A 19,896-nucleotide genomic window follows, 5' to 3' on the forward strand; every position below is an offset into this window, starting at 1 on the left:
CGATGGTTGGCATGTCGTTCCATGCCGTTCAAAAAAATATATTTGTAACTATTTAAGATTATCATCAATTAATTGTGTTTCCTCCCAAAAAAAAAAATTAACTCCCTCCCAAATTCTAGTTCCCACTTTCCCCAATATAAATTTTCCTCTTAACATAAATTAACCTCCCCCAATTCATCCGCATCCGTTCCCTGACTCCCTCTCCTAACCTCTCCAATACTTTCATCGATCTCCTGTCTCTATATAACCGCTATGGTTGAGGAACCGTAATGGTGATGATTGTCGACGGTGGTTTTCTTCGATGATTCTCCAAGCGCCTGCCCCTGTCATTCTTTAAGGTGAGGGTTATTTAGTTATTAACATAGTTATTGAAACATCAGTTTTGCGTATTTGTTTACTGGATTTTATTTTGATACTAGGTTAGTTTCCCGTGTGTTACACGGGTTGAACAATTTAAACTATATAGTATAGATATTTCCTGTAAATACAAAACAAAGACAGAGACATTTACATACCATATTGACATAAATGAGTTAATATAAATGTAACCCATCAACTCGTACATATTAATTAATGTCATAGAGTTCGATAAGATGGCTCTAATGTCAGTTGAATGAGGTCAGTCAGAGTCTATTTGATACCCTTTGTACGACTTCTTATTTTTTGAATCTTTGTATTTGATTCTAAACCTATTATTAATATTATTGATAATAATTTTAGTTATATATATCATGGTTGCAAAATTCGCTAGGCGCTCCCTAGTCGGTTGACCGGGGAGTTGAGAGTACTCGGCCTAGACGAAGAGTACTTGGGGAGTACTCGGACATGTTAAATTATAAAGAAGTTAGTTTTTGGAAATTATATACATGTCAAATAACATAAATTTACTAATATCTATAACAAAAACCTGAAAATAATATTCATTCTTTAATATGATAGGCATAGAAATTATGTTTTATTATTTTTAAAGTCAAACTCGGCCTAAGTTGACCTACTAGATACGATTTTGGCCTTGGTTGACCGCGTTTGACTGATTCCGAGTAATTAGGCGGAGCCAAAGAAAGTCGTCTCGGCAGCCTATCTTGTAGCGACTACTCGGGGAGTACTCGGCCTTGGAAACCTTGTTTTACAACCATGATATATATCAATAATATGTTTATATATATATATATATATATATATCAATAATATATTTAGTCTAACATATTAATATTATTATGAATTTCGAAACTTGTTTAGCTAGGATTTAAGATTCTATTGAAGTTTTAGTTTAACAATAGGTTATTGAATTAATAATAAAAATTTGTATTAGATTAGATTGTTAGTTCCTGGTGTGTTACACAGGCTGAACAATTTAAACTATATAGTATAGATATTTCCTGTAAATGCAAAACAAAGACAGAGACATTTACATACCATATTGATATAAATGAGTTAATATAAATGTAACCCATCAACTCGTACATATTAATTAATGTCGTAGAGTTTGATAAAATGGCTCTAATGTCGGTTGAATGAGGTCCGTCAGAGTCTATTTGATACTCTTTGTACGACTTCTTATTTTTTGAATCTTTGTATTTGATTCTAAACCTATTATTAATATTATTGATAATAATTTTAGTTATATATATCAATAATATATTTAGTCTAACATATTAATATTATTATGAATTTCGAAACTTGTTTAGCGTTATTGAATTAATAATAAGAATTTGTATTAGATTAGATTAAATATTATTATTATTTGTATTAGATTAGATTAAATATTATTATTATTATTAGTATTATTAATAATTTTAATCAATTAAATGAGAGAATGACAAATGTCTCAAAACAGATTTCTTTTATTATATAGAAGTATAGATATGTTTGTTAAGGTGAGGGTTATTTAGTTATTAACATGTTTGTTTACTGGATTTATCAATTATTTAAATGTTGAATGCATGGCATTAAATATCTAATTCATACAAGGAGACCATTATTATTATTGGATGCACAAAAATAAAAGGGAATGTGATCAGAAGCCTTGAGACGCAAGTGACATTATTTTGGACAAATTAGAGGATGCTATTTATTTTTCAAATGGGCCAAGCCCATGATACATGATACGAATGAGAGGCCATTCTTGAATATAATACATCAACAGCAAGAAGTGGGAGGCGGCAATCAGAGGTGATCAGCCGCACATCATAGGACGAACAGAAGACATCAAGGGAGCCGCATATCTATCTTGGAGAGACGCACGAAAGAAAAAGAATCACATATTCTCCAGATTCGTTTTTTTGGACTGTTCGCCGCCCTAATCTGTTTTGTTCGTTCGATTATTTAGGTAAGGGCTTCGATTCTGTTTTCGTTTATTGAATAATCACTGGTGATTGTTGGTAATGTTTCGGCTTGTGATGTTAAGGAATGAAAATGACAACTATGGATCGTTTTTTTTTCTTCGGTGACGACAATGATCAGGCAACTGATGCCTTGAAAGCAAAAAGCTAAGAGCACACTATAACTTTTTGATCCACCATAGTGTCACCTATAACTTTTTGTTGCGCATACATGTATCAAGTGTCATGTCCTGTATTAGATTATTGTAAAGAACTCCATGAAATTTCGTGTCACGTATTTAATTAAGCCTGCATTGTCATCCCCTTCTTCTCAGATGTGTGCATTTTTTCTGTTTTATTTTCTTTTTTCTACAGTGAGCATGAAAGCCTTTGATAAAACCTTGTTAACTTGAATATTGATACTACTAGCTAGGGCTACACGATTCACATCACTAATGAGATTTTTCTTTTTTGTGTACACCAGTAATGGAAGATAAAAGTATGCAAGGACAAAGCTCCAAAAGACGTATGAATGCTGATGAAAAGAGTAGAATGTCAAGGATTCAAGAGAACCAAAAAAAATTACAAGCTTTGGGATTGAAAAATATTGTTAAATCTTTGAGAAGTCTAGCAGAGAGTGACAAAACAAAGAAAAAGAAATCAATGGATACCAGCGAGAAAGATATACATGTAGAGTATATGCCTGGTTCTAATGTTGATGTTGAGCAAGATTATCAAGAAGCTGCTACAAAAATCTCTAAAAAGGTACTAATATCAAATACGGATAATATAATTTCTTTCGGTTTCTTCTCTAACAATTCGACTTACAAAAACAATGTCCAACATACATTGCTCCGCAGTCCCTGAAAAGATATACTAATTTAGCACAGAAACGATTCATTGCTCCGACTGTCTCTCGTGTGCTAACATCTTCAGAATCTCATATGCAAAAGAGACAAGTAATTGATACAAGAGGGAGATCAATTGTAGCTAAGAGAAAGTTATTTGCTGTTGACAATGATGATGACCACGGTGAGCGTGACATGAGATTTCATGGTACCTATTTTTGTTTTTCAAATATTTTATGTATGATATTTAATTAATATTAAGTCTAGATTCAATTAACTGTTTTTATGCTTACTTTTTTTATAACTATAGATATCAATGAAGAACAAGATAATGTTGAATTTGATGATATTGAAGATATAGATATGAATGAAGCTTATGAAGAACAAGATAGTTTTAAAGATGATGGAGATAAAGACATGGAAGATTTAGAAAAGGTGAATGATTTAGAAAATCAGAACGATGAACTGGTTGAAGAAGAATGTGAAGTTCCAGAAAATGAAGAAGAGCATGAAGTTTCACAACAAGAAAATGAGGCAGGTTTATTTGATCTACTTGATTATTTCATTTTTTTTGTTAAAGCATATATTTAGTATTTTTAATGTATACATGTACATTGTAAATCATGTTCACTTTTTGTAGTTCGGAATGTACGTAAAAGAGTGAGAGGACCAACGCATATGCCAAAGGTTTGGGCCCAAGAAAAAGGGGATAGAATTCCTATTTTAGTTAATACACACGGACAACCTATTAATGACAAAAGTAGTCAACTGACCCATTTCATGGGAACCCTTTCATGGAGTGGAAAATATTGTCCGATTTATAAACCATGGAATAAAGTTAAGGCCGCAAAAACACAAGCGTTGCTTGCACTCTTAAAGGTACATAATTAAAAATATATATGTTAATGACTTAAGTATTTGTTTTCTCATGTAACATGTTTCATTTTTAGACAAAATTTGATATTCCTGAAGTTGCTAAAGGCTGGATATTGCAATCATTTGGGCGGAAGGTGAAGAACTGGAGGGCAAGAGTTAAGGACTTACTAGTTTGGGGTTATGCGGTTATGTATGGTCTGGGTGTTCGTGCCGCTGATGTTTGGGGTGTAATACCAAGTCGTTTGACATGTCATAGAGAAAACATCCAATTGAAGTCTCAATGTGAAGAACTTACTAGTATTGTGGTCCATTTACGAGCCCAAGTATCAGAGATGGAAGGGTTGAGGGGTGGTTCCAGTGTTCAACCTCTTGCATCACAACATTTCCCCAATGTAACCAATGGACATCAACGTTTACGTGTACTTTTCTATATAAATCTTTAAAACCCAATTTTCCTTAGTTTTTCTATAAAAATGTTAGCCTGCTAGTGTAAAACTTTATTAATTTTTTTTAAATGATTTTTTGCACTATTATGACTAGAGTTTAATAAATATTTGTTAAAAATTATAATCTAGGTCGGATATGAAGTTTTCCTCAAAAGCATTCTAAACTCTACCGAGATTGTAGCAAGAGGAAGGGTCCAGACCCAAATGATCTGGTTTGTGGTACAGAGATTGGACCAGAATGGTGTGAGGTAAACGTTAAGTACCAATAAAAAAGATGAAAACTTGGTAAGACCATATGGTTTATTTTCTACAATTCAAGATTGTATTGGTGCATCCATCGCATGGCCTTATCCATTTATCTCGGTATGTATTTGTTAAATTTGTGATACAAATAATTTTAATATCATGGAACTTAATGCTTATACATGGATGGTTTATTTGTAGGTAGTCCATGAGGATTGAGGACGCATGATGACTCAATATTTTATACTTCTTATTTCTTTAATTGCTTTTAATTTCTTTGTTAAATATTAAGACTTTATGTTAGATAATGTTAAAACTTATTTATGGATAGTGTTTTTGTTATGAACATGCTTATTTGAAATATAATGATTCTTTCATTAGTTGATGTTATACAATAACTATTATGATGTTATATGTTGATGGTCTGTTTATAAAATTGGTTTTATAATCTTATTTGGGATATTAGGACCATTTTCTTGATATTAAAGTAGCTATAAAGTTACATCATAAGGGTCCTATAAATTAATTTTTAAGGACGCTTGTATGTGTATCAAAAGATTAAAAGTAGGTAATCACATATTAGAACATTGTAAAAGTTTCCTAATATGTTCTTTTTAGGATGCTATTTAAGTTGTCTATAGACATATTATGCGACCATAAAATTGGTTTCATAATCTTATTTGGTATATTAGGACCCTTTTCTTGGTACTAAATTAGCTATAATGTTACATCATAAGGGTCCTATCAATTAATTTCTAAGGACGCTTGTAAGTGTATCAAAAGATTAAAAGTATGTAAGCACATGTTAGAACATCATAAAAGTGTCCTAATATGTTTTTATTAGGACACTATTTTGGTTGTTCAAAGACATATTACGCGACCATAAATTGGTTTCATAATCTTATTTGAGATGTTGGGACGCTTTTTTAGTTCCGGAACTTATTACAACCCCTTTACATGAAACGCTTTTACCGTTGGTCCTATTAAATGAAAGGTCCTATAAAACTGAGTTTTTAGTACGTGCAAAAAAACGTCCTAAAATGCTATTTTATAGGACCTTTCATTTAATAGGACCAATGGTAAAAGCATTTCATGTAAAAGGGGTCGTAATAAGTCCCGGAACTAAAAAAGCATCCTAACATCTCAAATAAGATTATTATGAAACCAATTTTGTAGTCGGGTAATATGTCTTCGAACAACCAAAATAGTGTCCTAATAAAAACATATTAGGACACTTTTACGATGTTCTAACATGTGCTTACATACTTTTAATCTTTTGATACACTTACAAGCGTCCTTAGAAATTAATTGATAGGACACTTATGATGTAACATTATAGCTAATTTAGTACCAAGAAAAGGGTCCTAATACACCAAATAAGATTATGAAACCAATTTTATGGTCGCATAATATGTCTATAGACAACTTAAACGGCGTCCAAAAAAGAACATATTAGGACACTTTTACAATGTTCTAATACGTTATTACCTACTTTTAATCTTTTGATACACATACAAGCGTCCTTAAAAATTAATTTATAGGACCCTTATGATGTAACGTTATAGATACTTTAATATCAAGAAAATGGTCCTAATATCACAAATAAGATTATAAAACCAATTTTATAAACAGACCATCAACATATAACATCATAATAGTTATTGTATAACATCAACTAATGAAAGAATCATTATATTTCAAATAAGCATGTTCATAACAAAAACACTATCCATAAATAAGTTTTAACATTATCTAACATAAAATGATAAGGTTAAACTCGTTTCGGTAAACTTACGTAAACTAGTTATGAAAGTCTAACCGTACGCGTATAAGCGATAACGAGTAACCGGATGAGTCATGAACAAGTTCCATGTGCCAATATACTTTAAACAAGTTATAATATCAGTAGGATATCAACTTGTATGCCCGACAAGGTTTTAAAATCAAACAATGCCTCATAAGGGCGTTTTGGTCATTTAGCAACGTATAAAAGGAACTTGTGTATAATCTGATTTTACAACCATAAACATTCCGTGAAAACACTTTATTTATGATATAATATCAGTAGGATATCAAACATACGTGCGTATTATAGTTTAAGACCAAACTATGCACCGTAGGGGCATTTTGGTCATTTCACACATAGTTTTGAAAACTAATTTGGGAATCTGAGTTTATACCATGTACCTACTATAAAAAAAATTAAATAAGTTATAAAATCAGTAGGTAACAAGTCTTGGTTGGTAGTTATGGTTTAAAACCATACTACGCGTCGAAACGGCGTTAAAGTCGTTAAATTACGATGTTTACGATGGTTTATGAAATCTAGGGTTGTGACCAGGTTTACATGACCAAAATATGTTATTTAGTATGACATATCAGTAGTCAAAAGGTTTTGTATGAAAATTATGCTTTAAAACCATTTTGGTGCCAAAAGGGCATTATTGTCATTTTAAGGACATAATACAAGAACTTGTATGTAAACTCAGTTATTAAACTAACTTGATATCTCAAAATATCCTAATTATAATATTACATCATTAAGCAATGAGTTTAGTATGAGAAATTACGTTTAAAACCGTTCTATGCGCCAAAAGGGTATTTTGGTCACTTTAAAGCATAATTTACGACAATATACGCAAACTCAGTTTACGATCAGATTTGTAACATCAAAATATGTTAAACATGTTAACATATCAGTACCAAAATCATTTGCAAGCTTATTGGTGTCTAAAACCTTATTTTAGCTAAAAAGGGCATAATGGTCAAAGTATGGCACATTGACGGAAACTTGCATAAAACTCATATTACTATTACGATCGTGTAATATAACCTCAGAGGGTTATACTACATAATATTATGAACATAACAGAACCTTTAATCAGTAGCATACTAGTCTAATTTGGTTCATAATCGAAAGTCAACGTAGAAGTCAAACTTCGCGACTTTCGGTTGCGAACCGACCCTAAAACTGGAATTGACGAGCTGAACATATTTACACATGTTCTAATAATTATTACTAAGTTGTTTATGTGTTAAAACGTATTTTAGAGCACCTTTAGACTCAGATCGTAATTATTTCAAAAACTGACGCGTTGACTTTTCAAAACAATAATATGTTGACTCATCAATTGACCAAGCAAACGTGCTTCTTAGGAGGTGCCCTTTTGGGGTATTAACAACTACCTAATTACGATCATGTAAACACGTTTGTTGCGAACAATAGCTTAACCATTAAGGTCTAAACTGAAGGTCAAAGCGTTTATCGAAAATGCTTGACTTTTCGGCTTTAAAAGCCTTATAAACGAACTAGTTACGAAAGGAACACTTACAAGTGAACCTAGGGACTGAAGAAAACTCAAAGGAAGTTCCCAATTGCTTAGGATCCTCCAGAGAAGAGTTATAGCCTAAATTCGTTTATTAGTACATGTTAACATATCAGTACCGAAATCATTTGCAAGCTTATTGGTGTCTAAAACCTTATTTTAGCTAAAAAGGGCATAATGGTCAAAGTACGGCACATTGATGGAAACTTGCATAAAACTCATATTACTATTACGATCGTGTAATATAATCTCAGAGGGTTATACTACATAATATTATGATCATAACGAAACCTTTAATCAGTAGCATACTAGTCCAATTTGGTTCATAATCGAAAGTCAACATAGAAGTCAAACTTCGCGACTTTCGGTTGCGAACCGACCCTAAAACTGGAATTGTCGAGCTGAACATATTTACACATGTTCTAATAATTATTACCGAGTTGTTTATGTGTTAAAACGTATTTTAGAACACCTTTAGACTCAGATCGTAATTATTTCAAAAACTGACCCGTTGACTTTTCAAAACATTAATATGTTGACTCGTCAATTGACAAAGCAAACGTGATTCTTAGGAGGTGCCCTTTTGGGGTATTAACACCTACCTAATTACGATCACGTAACCATGTTCGTTGCGAACAACAGCTTGACCATTAAGGTCTAAACTGAAGGTCAAAGCGTTTATCGAAAATGCTAGACTTTTCGGCTTTAAAAGCCTAATAAACGAACTAGTCGCGAAAGGAACACTTACAAGTGAACCTAGGGACTGAAGAAAACTCAAAGGAAGTTCCCAATAAACGAACCTAGGGACTGAAGAAAACTCAAAGGAAAACTCAGAATTGAAGATTTGGTGCAAGTTGTTCCAATGAATTCAAGGCCTATTTATAGTATTTGGGAAGTGCTAGGATGGTTACAAGTGTTATGGAATCTTAGGATGATGCCAAGTGTTCATAAAGGTGTTTATAATCAGCTAACAACCCATAGGATTGATTAAAATGGTTTAGAATGTTAGGAGTGGGCTGCAAGGAATGAAAAACCAAATAAAAAAAATTATGCAGATGGGCCTCTCTTGCGGCCCGCGACAGGAACCGGTCCACCTGGTCACGGCCCGCGAAGCAGTTTGAGTCCAGCAAACTTGTTACTGTTTTGGCAGTTTCAGCCCTTGTATCTTTTATATACTTTTAATCTTTAAATGTTTGGCATTTTGGCACAATAGTTTCTAAACTCTCAAATACTATTAATATTAGGTACGAAAGCCCTTAGTGGCCCATATTAGGCACACCCATGAGTACGGCCGAACATCATAGAGTTCCTGGTTCGTTTGAAAGGTCACTCAGAGGTGAGAATTCACATGTTGACGCATTTAATCCCTTTAACTCGCAAGCTTGCGTGAATTATTATTCAACAGCATAAAAGCCTTAAACGGCCAATATTAGGCATTCTCGAGGGTATGATCGAATATCATAAAGCTCCGGTTTCCTTAAAAGGTCACTCAGGGGTATGAATTAACATGTTGACACTTTTAACCCTTCGATGCACAAAGTTTTGAATTATATTGCAAACGGTTATGTTTATCCAACAAGTGGCTTATTAAGAGAATACGAATGCCGTACAAGGTCTCTCAGAGGCATAGTTTAAGCATGTTGACACTTTTAGTCCCTCCACATTCATAGTTTTCAATTTTGACAAAATTAGTCCCTCTTAGCCAACTTTTAGGCACGATTAAGATTAGGGACACGTGTCAATTCATTATTGGGCACGATTTTACGAGGTGTTACACCCTTCATCTCGGACACCTTGTCATCTCGGATTCATCATCATATCGGACTCATCATCATCACGGACTCATCATCATCTCGGACTCATCATCATCTCGGACAACATGTTGAACCCAAACGGTCTTATGATAGGTGTCGTGACCGCTGCAGATCTCGCCAATGCTACCCTTGCTGCTATTAAGACACAGTCTTTGGCCTTCCATCAAGAACTCAATCAAGTTATTGGAACATCTACCAAGGTTCCAAGGTTTTTGTACGGAGATGACTACTATGAGTAGAAGTTCAGGTTTGAACAGTATTGTAAGGCCAAGGAGCCTCACGTTTGGATGAGTATTAAGAATGGACCACGTACTATCATGTACGCTACTGAAGATGACCTTCTAACCCAGATTTCAAAACTTGAAGCCATATATACCGAAGAAGACAGAAAGGTCAAGGATGAGGATGATGCTTCTTTTGGAACTCTCTCAATGGCACTTGTGTCACACCCCGATATTTCCACGTATTACCGGTGGGCCCGGTGGGGAGTATCGTGACGTAGTTGATATCATCATAGTCATTTAATCACAGTTTAAATGCACAGCGGAAGTCTAAAAGTAATTATACAAACCAATTTGAAAGTATAATAAAATATTACACAACGGGTTGTAAATGGATCCACAGGCGAGTCTAAAATGAAAGAAAATATTGTTCATCAGACTTAAAGTATTAATAGCTTGCAAGGCTCTTTATTTAATACTCGGAGTTTCCAGCCCATTACGCGTAGTACCTGCACTTAACCTTTTTGAAAAATACGTCAGTTTACACTGGTAAATACAATTAACTGACTCTTTTGAAAAGTGTTTATAAAATTCATTTAAATGCACAAGGCATAAATATTCTTTTATAACTTGGGACAATTATTTAAAAATAATCTTGTATACAGATTTACATGTTTGTCGTCCGTTCAGGACCCGGTTAGAAGAGCCGGATTAGATTAATAGACACGCCACAAGTATAGGCCTACAAGAGAGTGAGATACCATTTTTACATACGCAACTGTCAGGTGTATGCCTACACCCCGTGCTTAAGTCGTGGCCATTTCTAGTGAATGAGCCGAGGATATCCAGGACATGGTCATTAACCCCCCAAAGGCATTGCATCAAACAAGACAGATTAAAACGGGATATTTCAATGGTTTAACCACTAATTGATTAAACACTCAATTCCCGACCAAGCGGTATTATTATAATACCGTATCCCACGCCCGTATAACGGAAAATAAGTTAAAAGTATTTACCTGGGCTAAAATATAATTTTATTCCCAGCCGTATATCAAATCAGCAAGTACAAGTAGCTTTTACTGGGCTTCTAATCTGGAAGGAATGTTTTAATAACCTATTAGATTCGTAACGGGTCTTATTTAAGTTATAACTTAGACCGGTTAGTTTTAAAGAAAGGTATACGGTTCAAAATGCAAGATTAAGCGAAAACCGGATTAGAATGTGATTTAGACCCAACAAGTATGAGGACTTGTATAAAATGGGTAAACTAAATACATTCTGGATTTTGAAGTAAAAAAGATAAGGTTTGACCCGTTTCGGTTAATTAATGCAAACTAGTTACATAAACCGTATCGAACGCGTATATGCATAACGGGTAACCGGATGAGTCATGAACAAGTTCCATAAATTATTATGCTTAAAATATGTTGTGATATCAGTAGGATATCTTCCATTATGCCCAAAACGAATTTAAAATCAATTTAAGCCCCGTAGGGGTATTTTGGTCATTTTAAAGTTTATAAAAGAGGTTAAATGGTAATCTGAGGTTCTGGTATGAAACAAACAGTAAAAATATTTTTTTACAAGTTATATCAGTAAGATATCATATATATGTGAATTTTATTGTTTATGGCCAAACTATGCACCGTAGGGGCATTTTGGTCATTTCACATATGCTTTAAGAGTCAAATTTGGAAATATGGGTTCCAGACTTGTACTTACTATTAAAGTAGAAAAATTTATTTACAACATCAGTAGGTAACAAGTCTTAGGTGCTAAATATGGTTTTAAACCATACTATGCGCCTAAATCGCATCAAAGTCGGTATTTGACGATATTCGGGTTATTTAAGGAAATCTAAGATTTTTATCAGTCTTAACTAGTCAAAATATTTTATCTAATATATAAAATACGTGGAAAAAGGTTTGACAGGTAAAGGATGTGTAAAACTCATTTTGTTAGCGAAAAGGGCATTATCCTCAATTACCGAGTCCATGCAAGAACTCTATGTTATGATCAATTTAAAATTTAAAAAAAATTTCCAAAATCCCTAAATATTATATCTTAACAGTAGGTGGCAAGTTTGGTGCTAAAATTTGAGTTTAAATATGATTTATGCCAAAATACCATTTAATTAACAAAAAGGCTTTCATTTTACGATATCGCGCATAACTTTCATTTTAGAGCAGAAACTGATGTCAAACTTTTAACACATACTTATAATTTAGTAATAAAGGTTTTTGTCCTCTCATATTTTCAAAAATCTCGTTTTGATGATAAAAGGGCATAATGGTCCATTTTAAGCATTTAATGGAAACATGCATATGAATCGGATTTTTATGGAACCATATAGTATAATCACAGAGGGTTAAACTAACATGTAATGTGGTCCCAAAGGAACCCTAAGGCATAACTAAACTAATCTAAATCGGGTCAGAACTGACAGTCAAAGCAAAAGTCTACTTTTGCGACTTTCGGTTGCGAACCGAGCCTAAACTCAGAATTGTCGGGTTGAACATGCCAAAACATGTTCTTATATTATTTACCAAGTTATTTAAGTGTCAAAACATGTTCCATAACTTCAGCATTATCAGTTATGAATTATTTTGCAAAAACTGACTCGTTTGACTTTTTATTAAGAAGTTTGACCCGATAATTTACTGAGATAACGTGATTATTTGAAGGTGCCCTTTTAAGGGTTTGACACCTACATAATTACCAACACATAGCCACTTTTAATTCGAATAATGGCTGGACCGTTAGTGATTAATCACCAAGTCAAAGCATAATTACGATATCTTTGACTTTCGGTCATTAAGCTAATAAAACTTTAACTATGGAAGCTAAGAACACTTACTAGAGTCCTTAGCACAAATTTTGAACTTTAGAAAGCTTCCTTAATCAGCAGGAGGCTTCAGAGAGTGAGTTTGAGTGAAATTTGAAAGTATGCAAGTTCTAATGAAATAATGCATGGCCTTATATAAGAATTTGGAGTCTTTAGGATCATTGCAACTGTACCTAAGATGTTTTCAGATGTTCCCAAGTGTCCCTAGTGCAGTAAAAACCATTTGCTCAGTTCCTGGTATAAAAAACAACCATGCAATGGCAGTGGAACAGGCTACAACATGCAGCTATGCAGGGAACTGTCGTTGGCACTGCTGTCGCGGCCCGCGTAGACCCTAAGGGATGTCTACGCGGCCCCCGAGGACCCGTAATTCCGGTAAAAAGTTTGCAATCTTTGCATTTTCAGTCCCTGGTCCATTTTATGTTTATTTAACTTTCTTTTATTGCACTTATGACCCCCATAGTTAACTTTCAAGTGTCTTGGGTCATTTTTAACTTCGTTAAGCTCCCGGTTAGTTATGAGATCACCCGAAATGTACTTTTGTGCATCGAAACTCCACGAAATTATTACCCACTATCCATGGAAGTAACTTTAAACATGTTGACACATTTAACCCTTATGTTTTGTAAACTTTTCAATTCAAGCACAAACGGCTTCCTATGTCCATCAATTCATTCACTCATGAATACGAACGTCCTATGAGGTCATTCAGAGGCACGAGTTTGGCATGTTGACACATTTGATCCTTCCATACACATACTTTCTTTGTTTGGCAACTTTAGTCCCCTGGAAACAGTTCGTTATGTGTTTAAAGTCTATGACACGTGTCTTCAATATATTGGACATGATTTTTACGAGGTGTTACAACTTGGTCCAGACATTATTTCAATTGTCGTCCGGAACTGCAAAAGTAAAAGGAAATTTGGGATGAGCTGACAAACTTGTTTGAGGGTAATGCTGACATGAAGGCAAGCATAGTGAACATGATGAATCAACAGTTCAGTTCTTTTAATCTCATTTATGGCAAAATCATTGAAAACCAGATAAGGAGATTCGTCATAGTTGTATCACAAATGGTAAGTGCTGGAATCAACATCTCAAACAATGGAATGAATCGCCAACTACTGAACTCATTGCCAAAGAGCTGGGACGCCGATGTTTCTATGATCAAGCGTACGAAGAATCTGAATGAAGTTACACTTACTGAGCTGATTGCCACAATCAAGTCTTGTGAGATTGATAATAAGCAGAGAGAAATTAATCACAAGAATTCTTTGATGGCCGTCGGCATGACTAGTCCCAACAATGCAGCTTTGATGTCTCAAGGTCATCCAAATTTGGTGTTCAGTCCAGTTCATGGAGTTGTAAACAACAATCTAAATGTCGTGTATAGTCCTCTACCGGCGCAAAAGTCCAACTACGTGTACGGAATGTCACTTCCTTTTTCTCAAGCAACAATTGTCAATACCACCATTGTTCAGCAGCAACCCCAACCTCAGCCTCAGCATGCTAATATAGCTTTTGGTTCTGCCGCCCAGCCAGCATCTCAAAACGTTCCATCCACACCCTCAATGGAACATATGGCCTTCTTAACTAAGCAAAATGAAGAAAAGCTGGCTCTCGCAGCTTCGATGATCAACAGTCTAAATGCTTTCTTAGCTGGTGAACTCATGCCTTCAAGTGACATAACTCCAGAGATAAATCAGGTGGTTGAAGAAGACTTAGATGAGCTGGATGTGTCTTGGAATCTTGCTATGGCAGCTTTTAAAGCAGACAAATTTGCAAAAAGTTATGGGTGTCGTCCCGTGACAAACATTCGTCCTGGAGGGTGGAAAGACATGTTGGGATGCTATGGGTGCTATGAGCCGGGACATTTTGCTAGGGATTGCAAAAGGACACAAGTGGGATATGAGGCTACTCAAGCAGTTGCAGCTTAGAACAAGGAAAGGTCAATGGTCCCTGTCACACCTGTTGAGACTTCGACAGGACAAGGGAGCTCTAGAGCTGGAAGAGCCTTGATCGCACAAGAGCAGCGTGGTTTCTACTGGGCCGATGCATTAACACAAGTGGAATCCATGAAGCTCCAGAAAAGATTCATCAATGCTTGATAGCGCAGACTGAGGAACCAAGATCTCTCTCCGAGACGGTAAATTCTCTTTTATGTTCTGAGCACTGTAGAAAGAAAGTTGCACATTTGAGATCACATAATTCTGCATTAATCATTGATTACAATAGTGCCATGGCAAAGTGTATCAGTCTTTGAGAGAACAATAAAATTCTCCATGAAAGGTTGACGCATTTAAGAAGGATATAACTGAGCTCCATCGAGACGTGAATCAACAACAATGTTGGGTTCACGACTATAAACACAGACTTACTGTAAAGACCTTAGAATGCGACTCTGTGAGAGCTGAGCTAGAACTTCTCACTAGAAAATACAAGCAACATGAGTTAAACATTAAAAAATTTGATACTTCCAGTAACACTGTTCGTACTATGTGCAATGTCCAACTGGCATTCAAGGAAAACAAGGGAAAGGGTTTGGGATATACACAGGTTCCACCACCATATAATAATAACTACTCAAGATTGCCCACTACTGAGCAAAAAATAGAAAAATATATAAAATGATTTATGGTAAACCAAGTGATTATGTTCCATGGGAACCGTTAAAATCTAAAAGTGGCTAACCCACTGATTTTAAAAAAACTAATGAATTTTGTTACAAAAGAAAATGAAAACTATTCAAATGAATCATCTGGCAAATCCGAACAAGTAAATGAGACAGAAAAGGAAACAGAAAAGGAAACAAAACTAGTTAAAACATCCACAGAGGAGACCAAAGAAAGTTTGTCAAGTTCTGATTCTGTAGATATTACTAACTCTTCTAGTTCATGTGCAGAATCAGTAAAAACAGAAGAGAAGTCTGAACTGGATGATGGATCACACCAAAGTATTGCTGATGATGTTATTTCTTTACGTGATAAACATGATCTTTACGTTTGGAACTACGTTTTTTCTTGGTTTGCTGAGACTCGGGGTGTCCCCACTAAAACTGATGAATCTGGTGCTGTGTTTTTAGATTATGGTTGTGATGAGAATGTTTTAATAGGGAAATCTGATGTATTGACTGATAAACTTGAAACACCTGTTTCCAGTGACTCAGAAATCAGTTCTGGTGATTCAGACAACTATTCTAGTGTGCCTGAAACATCAATTGATACATCAGAAACTCATGATAAAGATGAGAAAATTGATATGTTTGATTGTGATAATGAAGAAATTGATGAACAAGGGTCATCTCATAAACCTGACAATCAAATGGCAGATTCTGCAACATCGGATAATGAGCATAGCTCTTCTAAAGATTCCGATTGTGATTAGCAATTAGAATCAAGTAGTGTTGCGCCCGAAGAGAGTCAAACCGTTTCAGACATAGACTGCTCAACATCTGACAAACCAGAATCCATTGATGTTAGAGACTCAGATGTTGATGAAGCTGAAGAAGAGATATCTGTGGAAACCAATTCTGCAGAAACTTATGAGAAATTGGAGCCTAAAGAAAAGGAATCCATGGAAATCAATTCAACAGTTGATTCAACTGATGAAACTGAAGAAGAGATATATGTGGAAACCAACTCTGCGGAAACTCCTGAGAACATGTTTTCTGAAGAAAAAGGATCCGTGGAAATCAATTCAACAGATGATTCAACTCTCGATCCCAAAGGATTAGATTCTGAAGAAAGTGTTCTAAATGAAGCAAAGTCTAGTGAATCTGCTCCTTTAAAGAAAAACCGGTCACGTAAAAACAGAAGATCACAGAAAAAGAAAGTTCAAAAGGAAAACCCACCTCTCAAGCAAACTGAACCTAAACCTAAACTGAAGGGTAAAGTTGTCGATACTTACTCTTGTGCTGATAACTGTGAGCAGGGTTCTTCCAAGATCAAACATGCACACAAGCAATCAGCACCAAATGGAAAGTAAAGACTTGATCAGTTCCCAAGAATAACACAAGCAGAACTGAATGTCCTTTTCCCAAAAAGACAAACGTGTTTTGATTATGGAATTCCGGGGCACATTGCTAGAAACTGTGTTCATCGTCCCTGCTACTCTGGTAACACGCATCATCAAAAGGCTATGCACTATCAATCAGTAAAAAATCGACCTCCTAAAGTCAAGCCTTCTGATGGAGACTGGAATCTAGCGAAAAATAACGATAAAATTTTTTCAAATACAAACAGGTTTCAAAAATATCATATGAAGTCATAAGCTACATCTTATAAAGGAAATGTTTCAAACATTTCAGACACCAAAATTTGGAAACCCAAAGTTCTTGCTAGATCCCAGTCTCAGTGCTCACAACCGTCAACGTCTATCTCATCACCTAAAACTTCAAGCGACACAAAGAGTCATATGATCTTTCGCGAGGTCTCATACACAGATAACGATGGTCAATTCAAGTCAACAATGGCCTGGGTTCGAGTTTCTAACTGATTCCGCTAAATGTGCAGGAACGACTATGGAGGGCTATCTTTAGACTTTGGTTTATTTATAGTGGTTGTTCTAGACACATGTCGGGAGACATATCCTAGTTGAATGACATAAAAATATTCGACGGAGGATGTGTCAACTTCGCGGGAGGAGAAACTGGAAGAATCACTATGAAGGGCACGATCAAAAACGGAGTTCTCACCTTTTCAGACGTCAATTATGTCCCTGAACTGAAGCACAACCTGTTGAGCGTTTCACAGATGTTCGACAAAGGAATGGAGGTTCTTTTCACCAAGAATGGCTGTGTCATTCTGAAACTAGGAATTATCATACCCGAGGACTGGTTTTTGATTGAAGTAGAACGCCGGGGAAATGCGTTCGTGATTAACATGAATAAAGCCCCCTATGATCAAGTTACTTGTTTGTTCTCAGAAATAGCCAAACACGATGCTATGTTGTGGCATCGTCGATTGGCTCATTTGAACATGAAAAATCTTAATCGCTTAGCCTTGGGAGGATTAGTCAGGAACTTGCCAATCAAGGATTTCATGCAAATAGAAAAATGTGAAGCACGTGCTCGTGGTAAACAACATTGTAGACCTCATAAGTCTAAGCCTATGCACACGACCTCAAAAGTTCTGGAACTGCTACACATGGATCTGTTTGGTCCCGTCAATGTGCTTAGTATTGGAGGAAAAGCTTTCTGTTTGGTTATCACTGATGATTTTTCTCGTTTTACTTGGGTGTTTTTCTTAGAGCAAAAGAGTGAAACGACTGGATTAATCAAGAAATTTGTAGCTCTTATGGAAAATCAAGCAAATGAACGAGCGAAGATTATCCGATGTGAGAAAGGGACAGAATTTAAGAATGCTGAGCTGAATGAATTTTTTACCTTAAAGAGAATCGATCGTCAGTACAGTGCAGCTCGAACTCCTCAACAGAATGGAGTAACAGAAAGATGTAATCGAACTCTCATTGAAGCTACTCGCACGATGTTGATAGATTCTGGTCTTCCACTGGTATTTTGGGCAGAAGTAGTGAATACGGCCTGCTATGTTCAGAATCATGCCTTGATCAGTAAACGTCACAAGAAGACTCCTTATGAAATTTTAGAAGGTCAAAAGCCCTGGTGTAACGCTTTCGCACTTTTGGTTGTCCGTGTGTACTTCTTCTCATGGAAAATCAACGACGGGTGGAAATGGAGCTTTTTCATTACCAAGCTGGATACCTTTCAGACCTTCCTGCGGGGTATTCGGAGATGTTCAGCTCATTGATGATTGGATTAAACAATTGTCCAATCACTCACGCATTAAGGGCGAATCGTGTCATCTGCAACAACTGCATCGATACACTCTGGAATACCGAAAAAGTAAATAGAAGAGGCGCAAATGGTGCAGGAGCTATCGAAGCTACAGTGTCGAAAAAGGAAATAATCATCACAGAAGCTATCATTCGGGTGGTACTGAAGTTTGGAGATCAGCCGCACTTTCCAACATCCTTTGAGCGGAGCAGAGTTCTTCCAGCGCTTCAAAGAATGAGCTATGAAGGAGGTTATCCTACTGTTTTGAAGAAGCTGTTACCACCATACTGGAGGTTACTAGTACATATCTTCCTGCAGTGCATTGCAGAGAACAAAGGTGGATTCGATCAGCTGAACAAGACGCAAGCATGTGCCCTAGTGGCATTAGTCAACAGTTGGGATTACAACTTCTCAGCCTTCGTTTTTGACAACATGAAGAAGATGCTTGAAGATCCAAAGAAAAAGGTTTTTATGTTATATCCTAGATTCATCCAGATGATTCTCGATGATAAACACCAAGAGTTAGTCAAGAGCACAAATCATGTGAATTTGAAGCCAATGGGACCTGGCTGTTTCAAAAAACGCCTGCAGATCGAAGAGAGCTAAGCAGCATAACTTTGTTGGAAGAATTCCACTAGAGAAACATGGAAGATCCGGTCCCGTCGTGCCAGTTGTACCAGCTCCCTAACCCTTGAACGCCACACTTGCTGAAGAATATAATGTACAACGTATGGTTGCAGGTGAAGCTAAGATTGAAACCGAAGTTCTTGATTCAGACTCAGATGAAGAAGAATCCGACACTGACAGCGATGTGGAAGAAATTGTGTCTGAAAAGGCTGAGGAAACCATGAGAAAACCAAAGTTGATGAATGCTGAGAAATTAAAAGCCCTACTTGAGTCCTTGCAGGGTAGTGTCAGAAATCCTCCGTCCGTACCTACTTCTGTAACTCACGTTCAAGTTGAAGCTACTACACATGATGTTGAACAAGCATCAAATAAAAGACAAAGAACCGACACAGCTCCTGATTTTGATTCTACTTGCCCAATTTCTGAACCAGAGTCTACTATGCCCACAGATTCGAACATTACTGCTACCACAAAGAAAACCAGCATACAGGAGCCTGATTTTGACTTTGACTTTGAAGCGTCTCACTCGCATCAA

At 35.8% G+C, this 19,896-nt stretch overlaps 2 protein-coding genes across 5 annotated transcripts; both read left to right on the forward strand.

Moving 5' to 3' along the window:
• The first annotated feature begins 94 nt into the window (after positions 1-94).
• LOC110917786 lies at positions 95-5,097 on the forward strand. 4 transcript variants are annotated; one of them, XM_035977508.1, is made up of 9 exons: positions 95-338; positions 1,972-2,329; positions 2,806-3,086; positions 3,182-3,377; positions 3,480-3,707; positions 3,810-4,048; positions 4,120-4,464; positions 4,621-4,854; positions 4,936-5,097. In XM_035977508.1, exons 3-8 carry the CDS (start codon positions 2,808-2,810, stop codon positions 4,741-4,743), a joined length of 1,410 nt encoding a protein of 469 aa, XP_035833401.1. In that variant the 5' UTR covers positions 95-338; positions 1,972-2,329; positions 2,806-2,807; the 3' UTR covers positions 4,744-4,854; positions 4,936-5,097. The 4 variants fall into 4 exon arrangements, with proteins under 4 accessions (XP_035833401.1, XP_035833404.1, XP_035833402.1 ...); XM_035977511.1 differs by having other exon boundaries at positions 3,182-3,353; XM_035977509.1 differs by having other exon boundaries at positions 1,975-2,329.
• Positions 5,098-15,655: 10,558 nt separating this feature from the next.
• On the forward strand, positions 15,656-16,927 carry LOC110920011 (dentin sialophosphoprotein-like). Its single transcript, XM_022164256.1, has 2 exons — positions 15,656-16,267; positions 16,328-16,927. The coding sequence occupies exons 1-2, from the start codon at positions 15,656-15,658 to the stop codon at positions 16,925-16,927; spliced, it is 1,212 nt and encodes a 403-aa protein (XP_022019948.1).
• The last annotated feature ends 2,969 nt before the right edge of the window (positions 16,928-19,896 follow it).

Source organism: Helianthus annuus, chromosome 9 (genome assembly GCF_002127325.2).
Source record: "Helianthus annuus cultivar XRQ/B chromosome 9, HanXRQr2.0-SUNRISE, whole genome shotgun sequence".
NCBI lineage: Eukaryota > Viridiplantae > Streptophyta > Magnoliopsida > Asterales > Asteraceae > Helianthus > Helianthus annuus.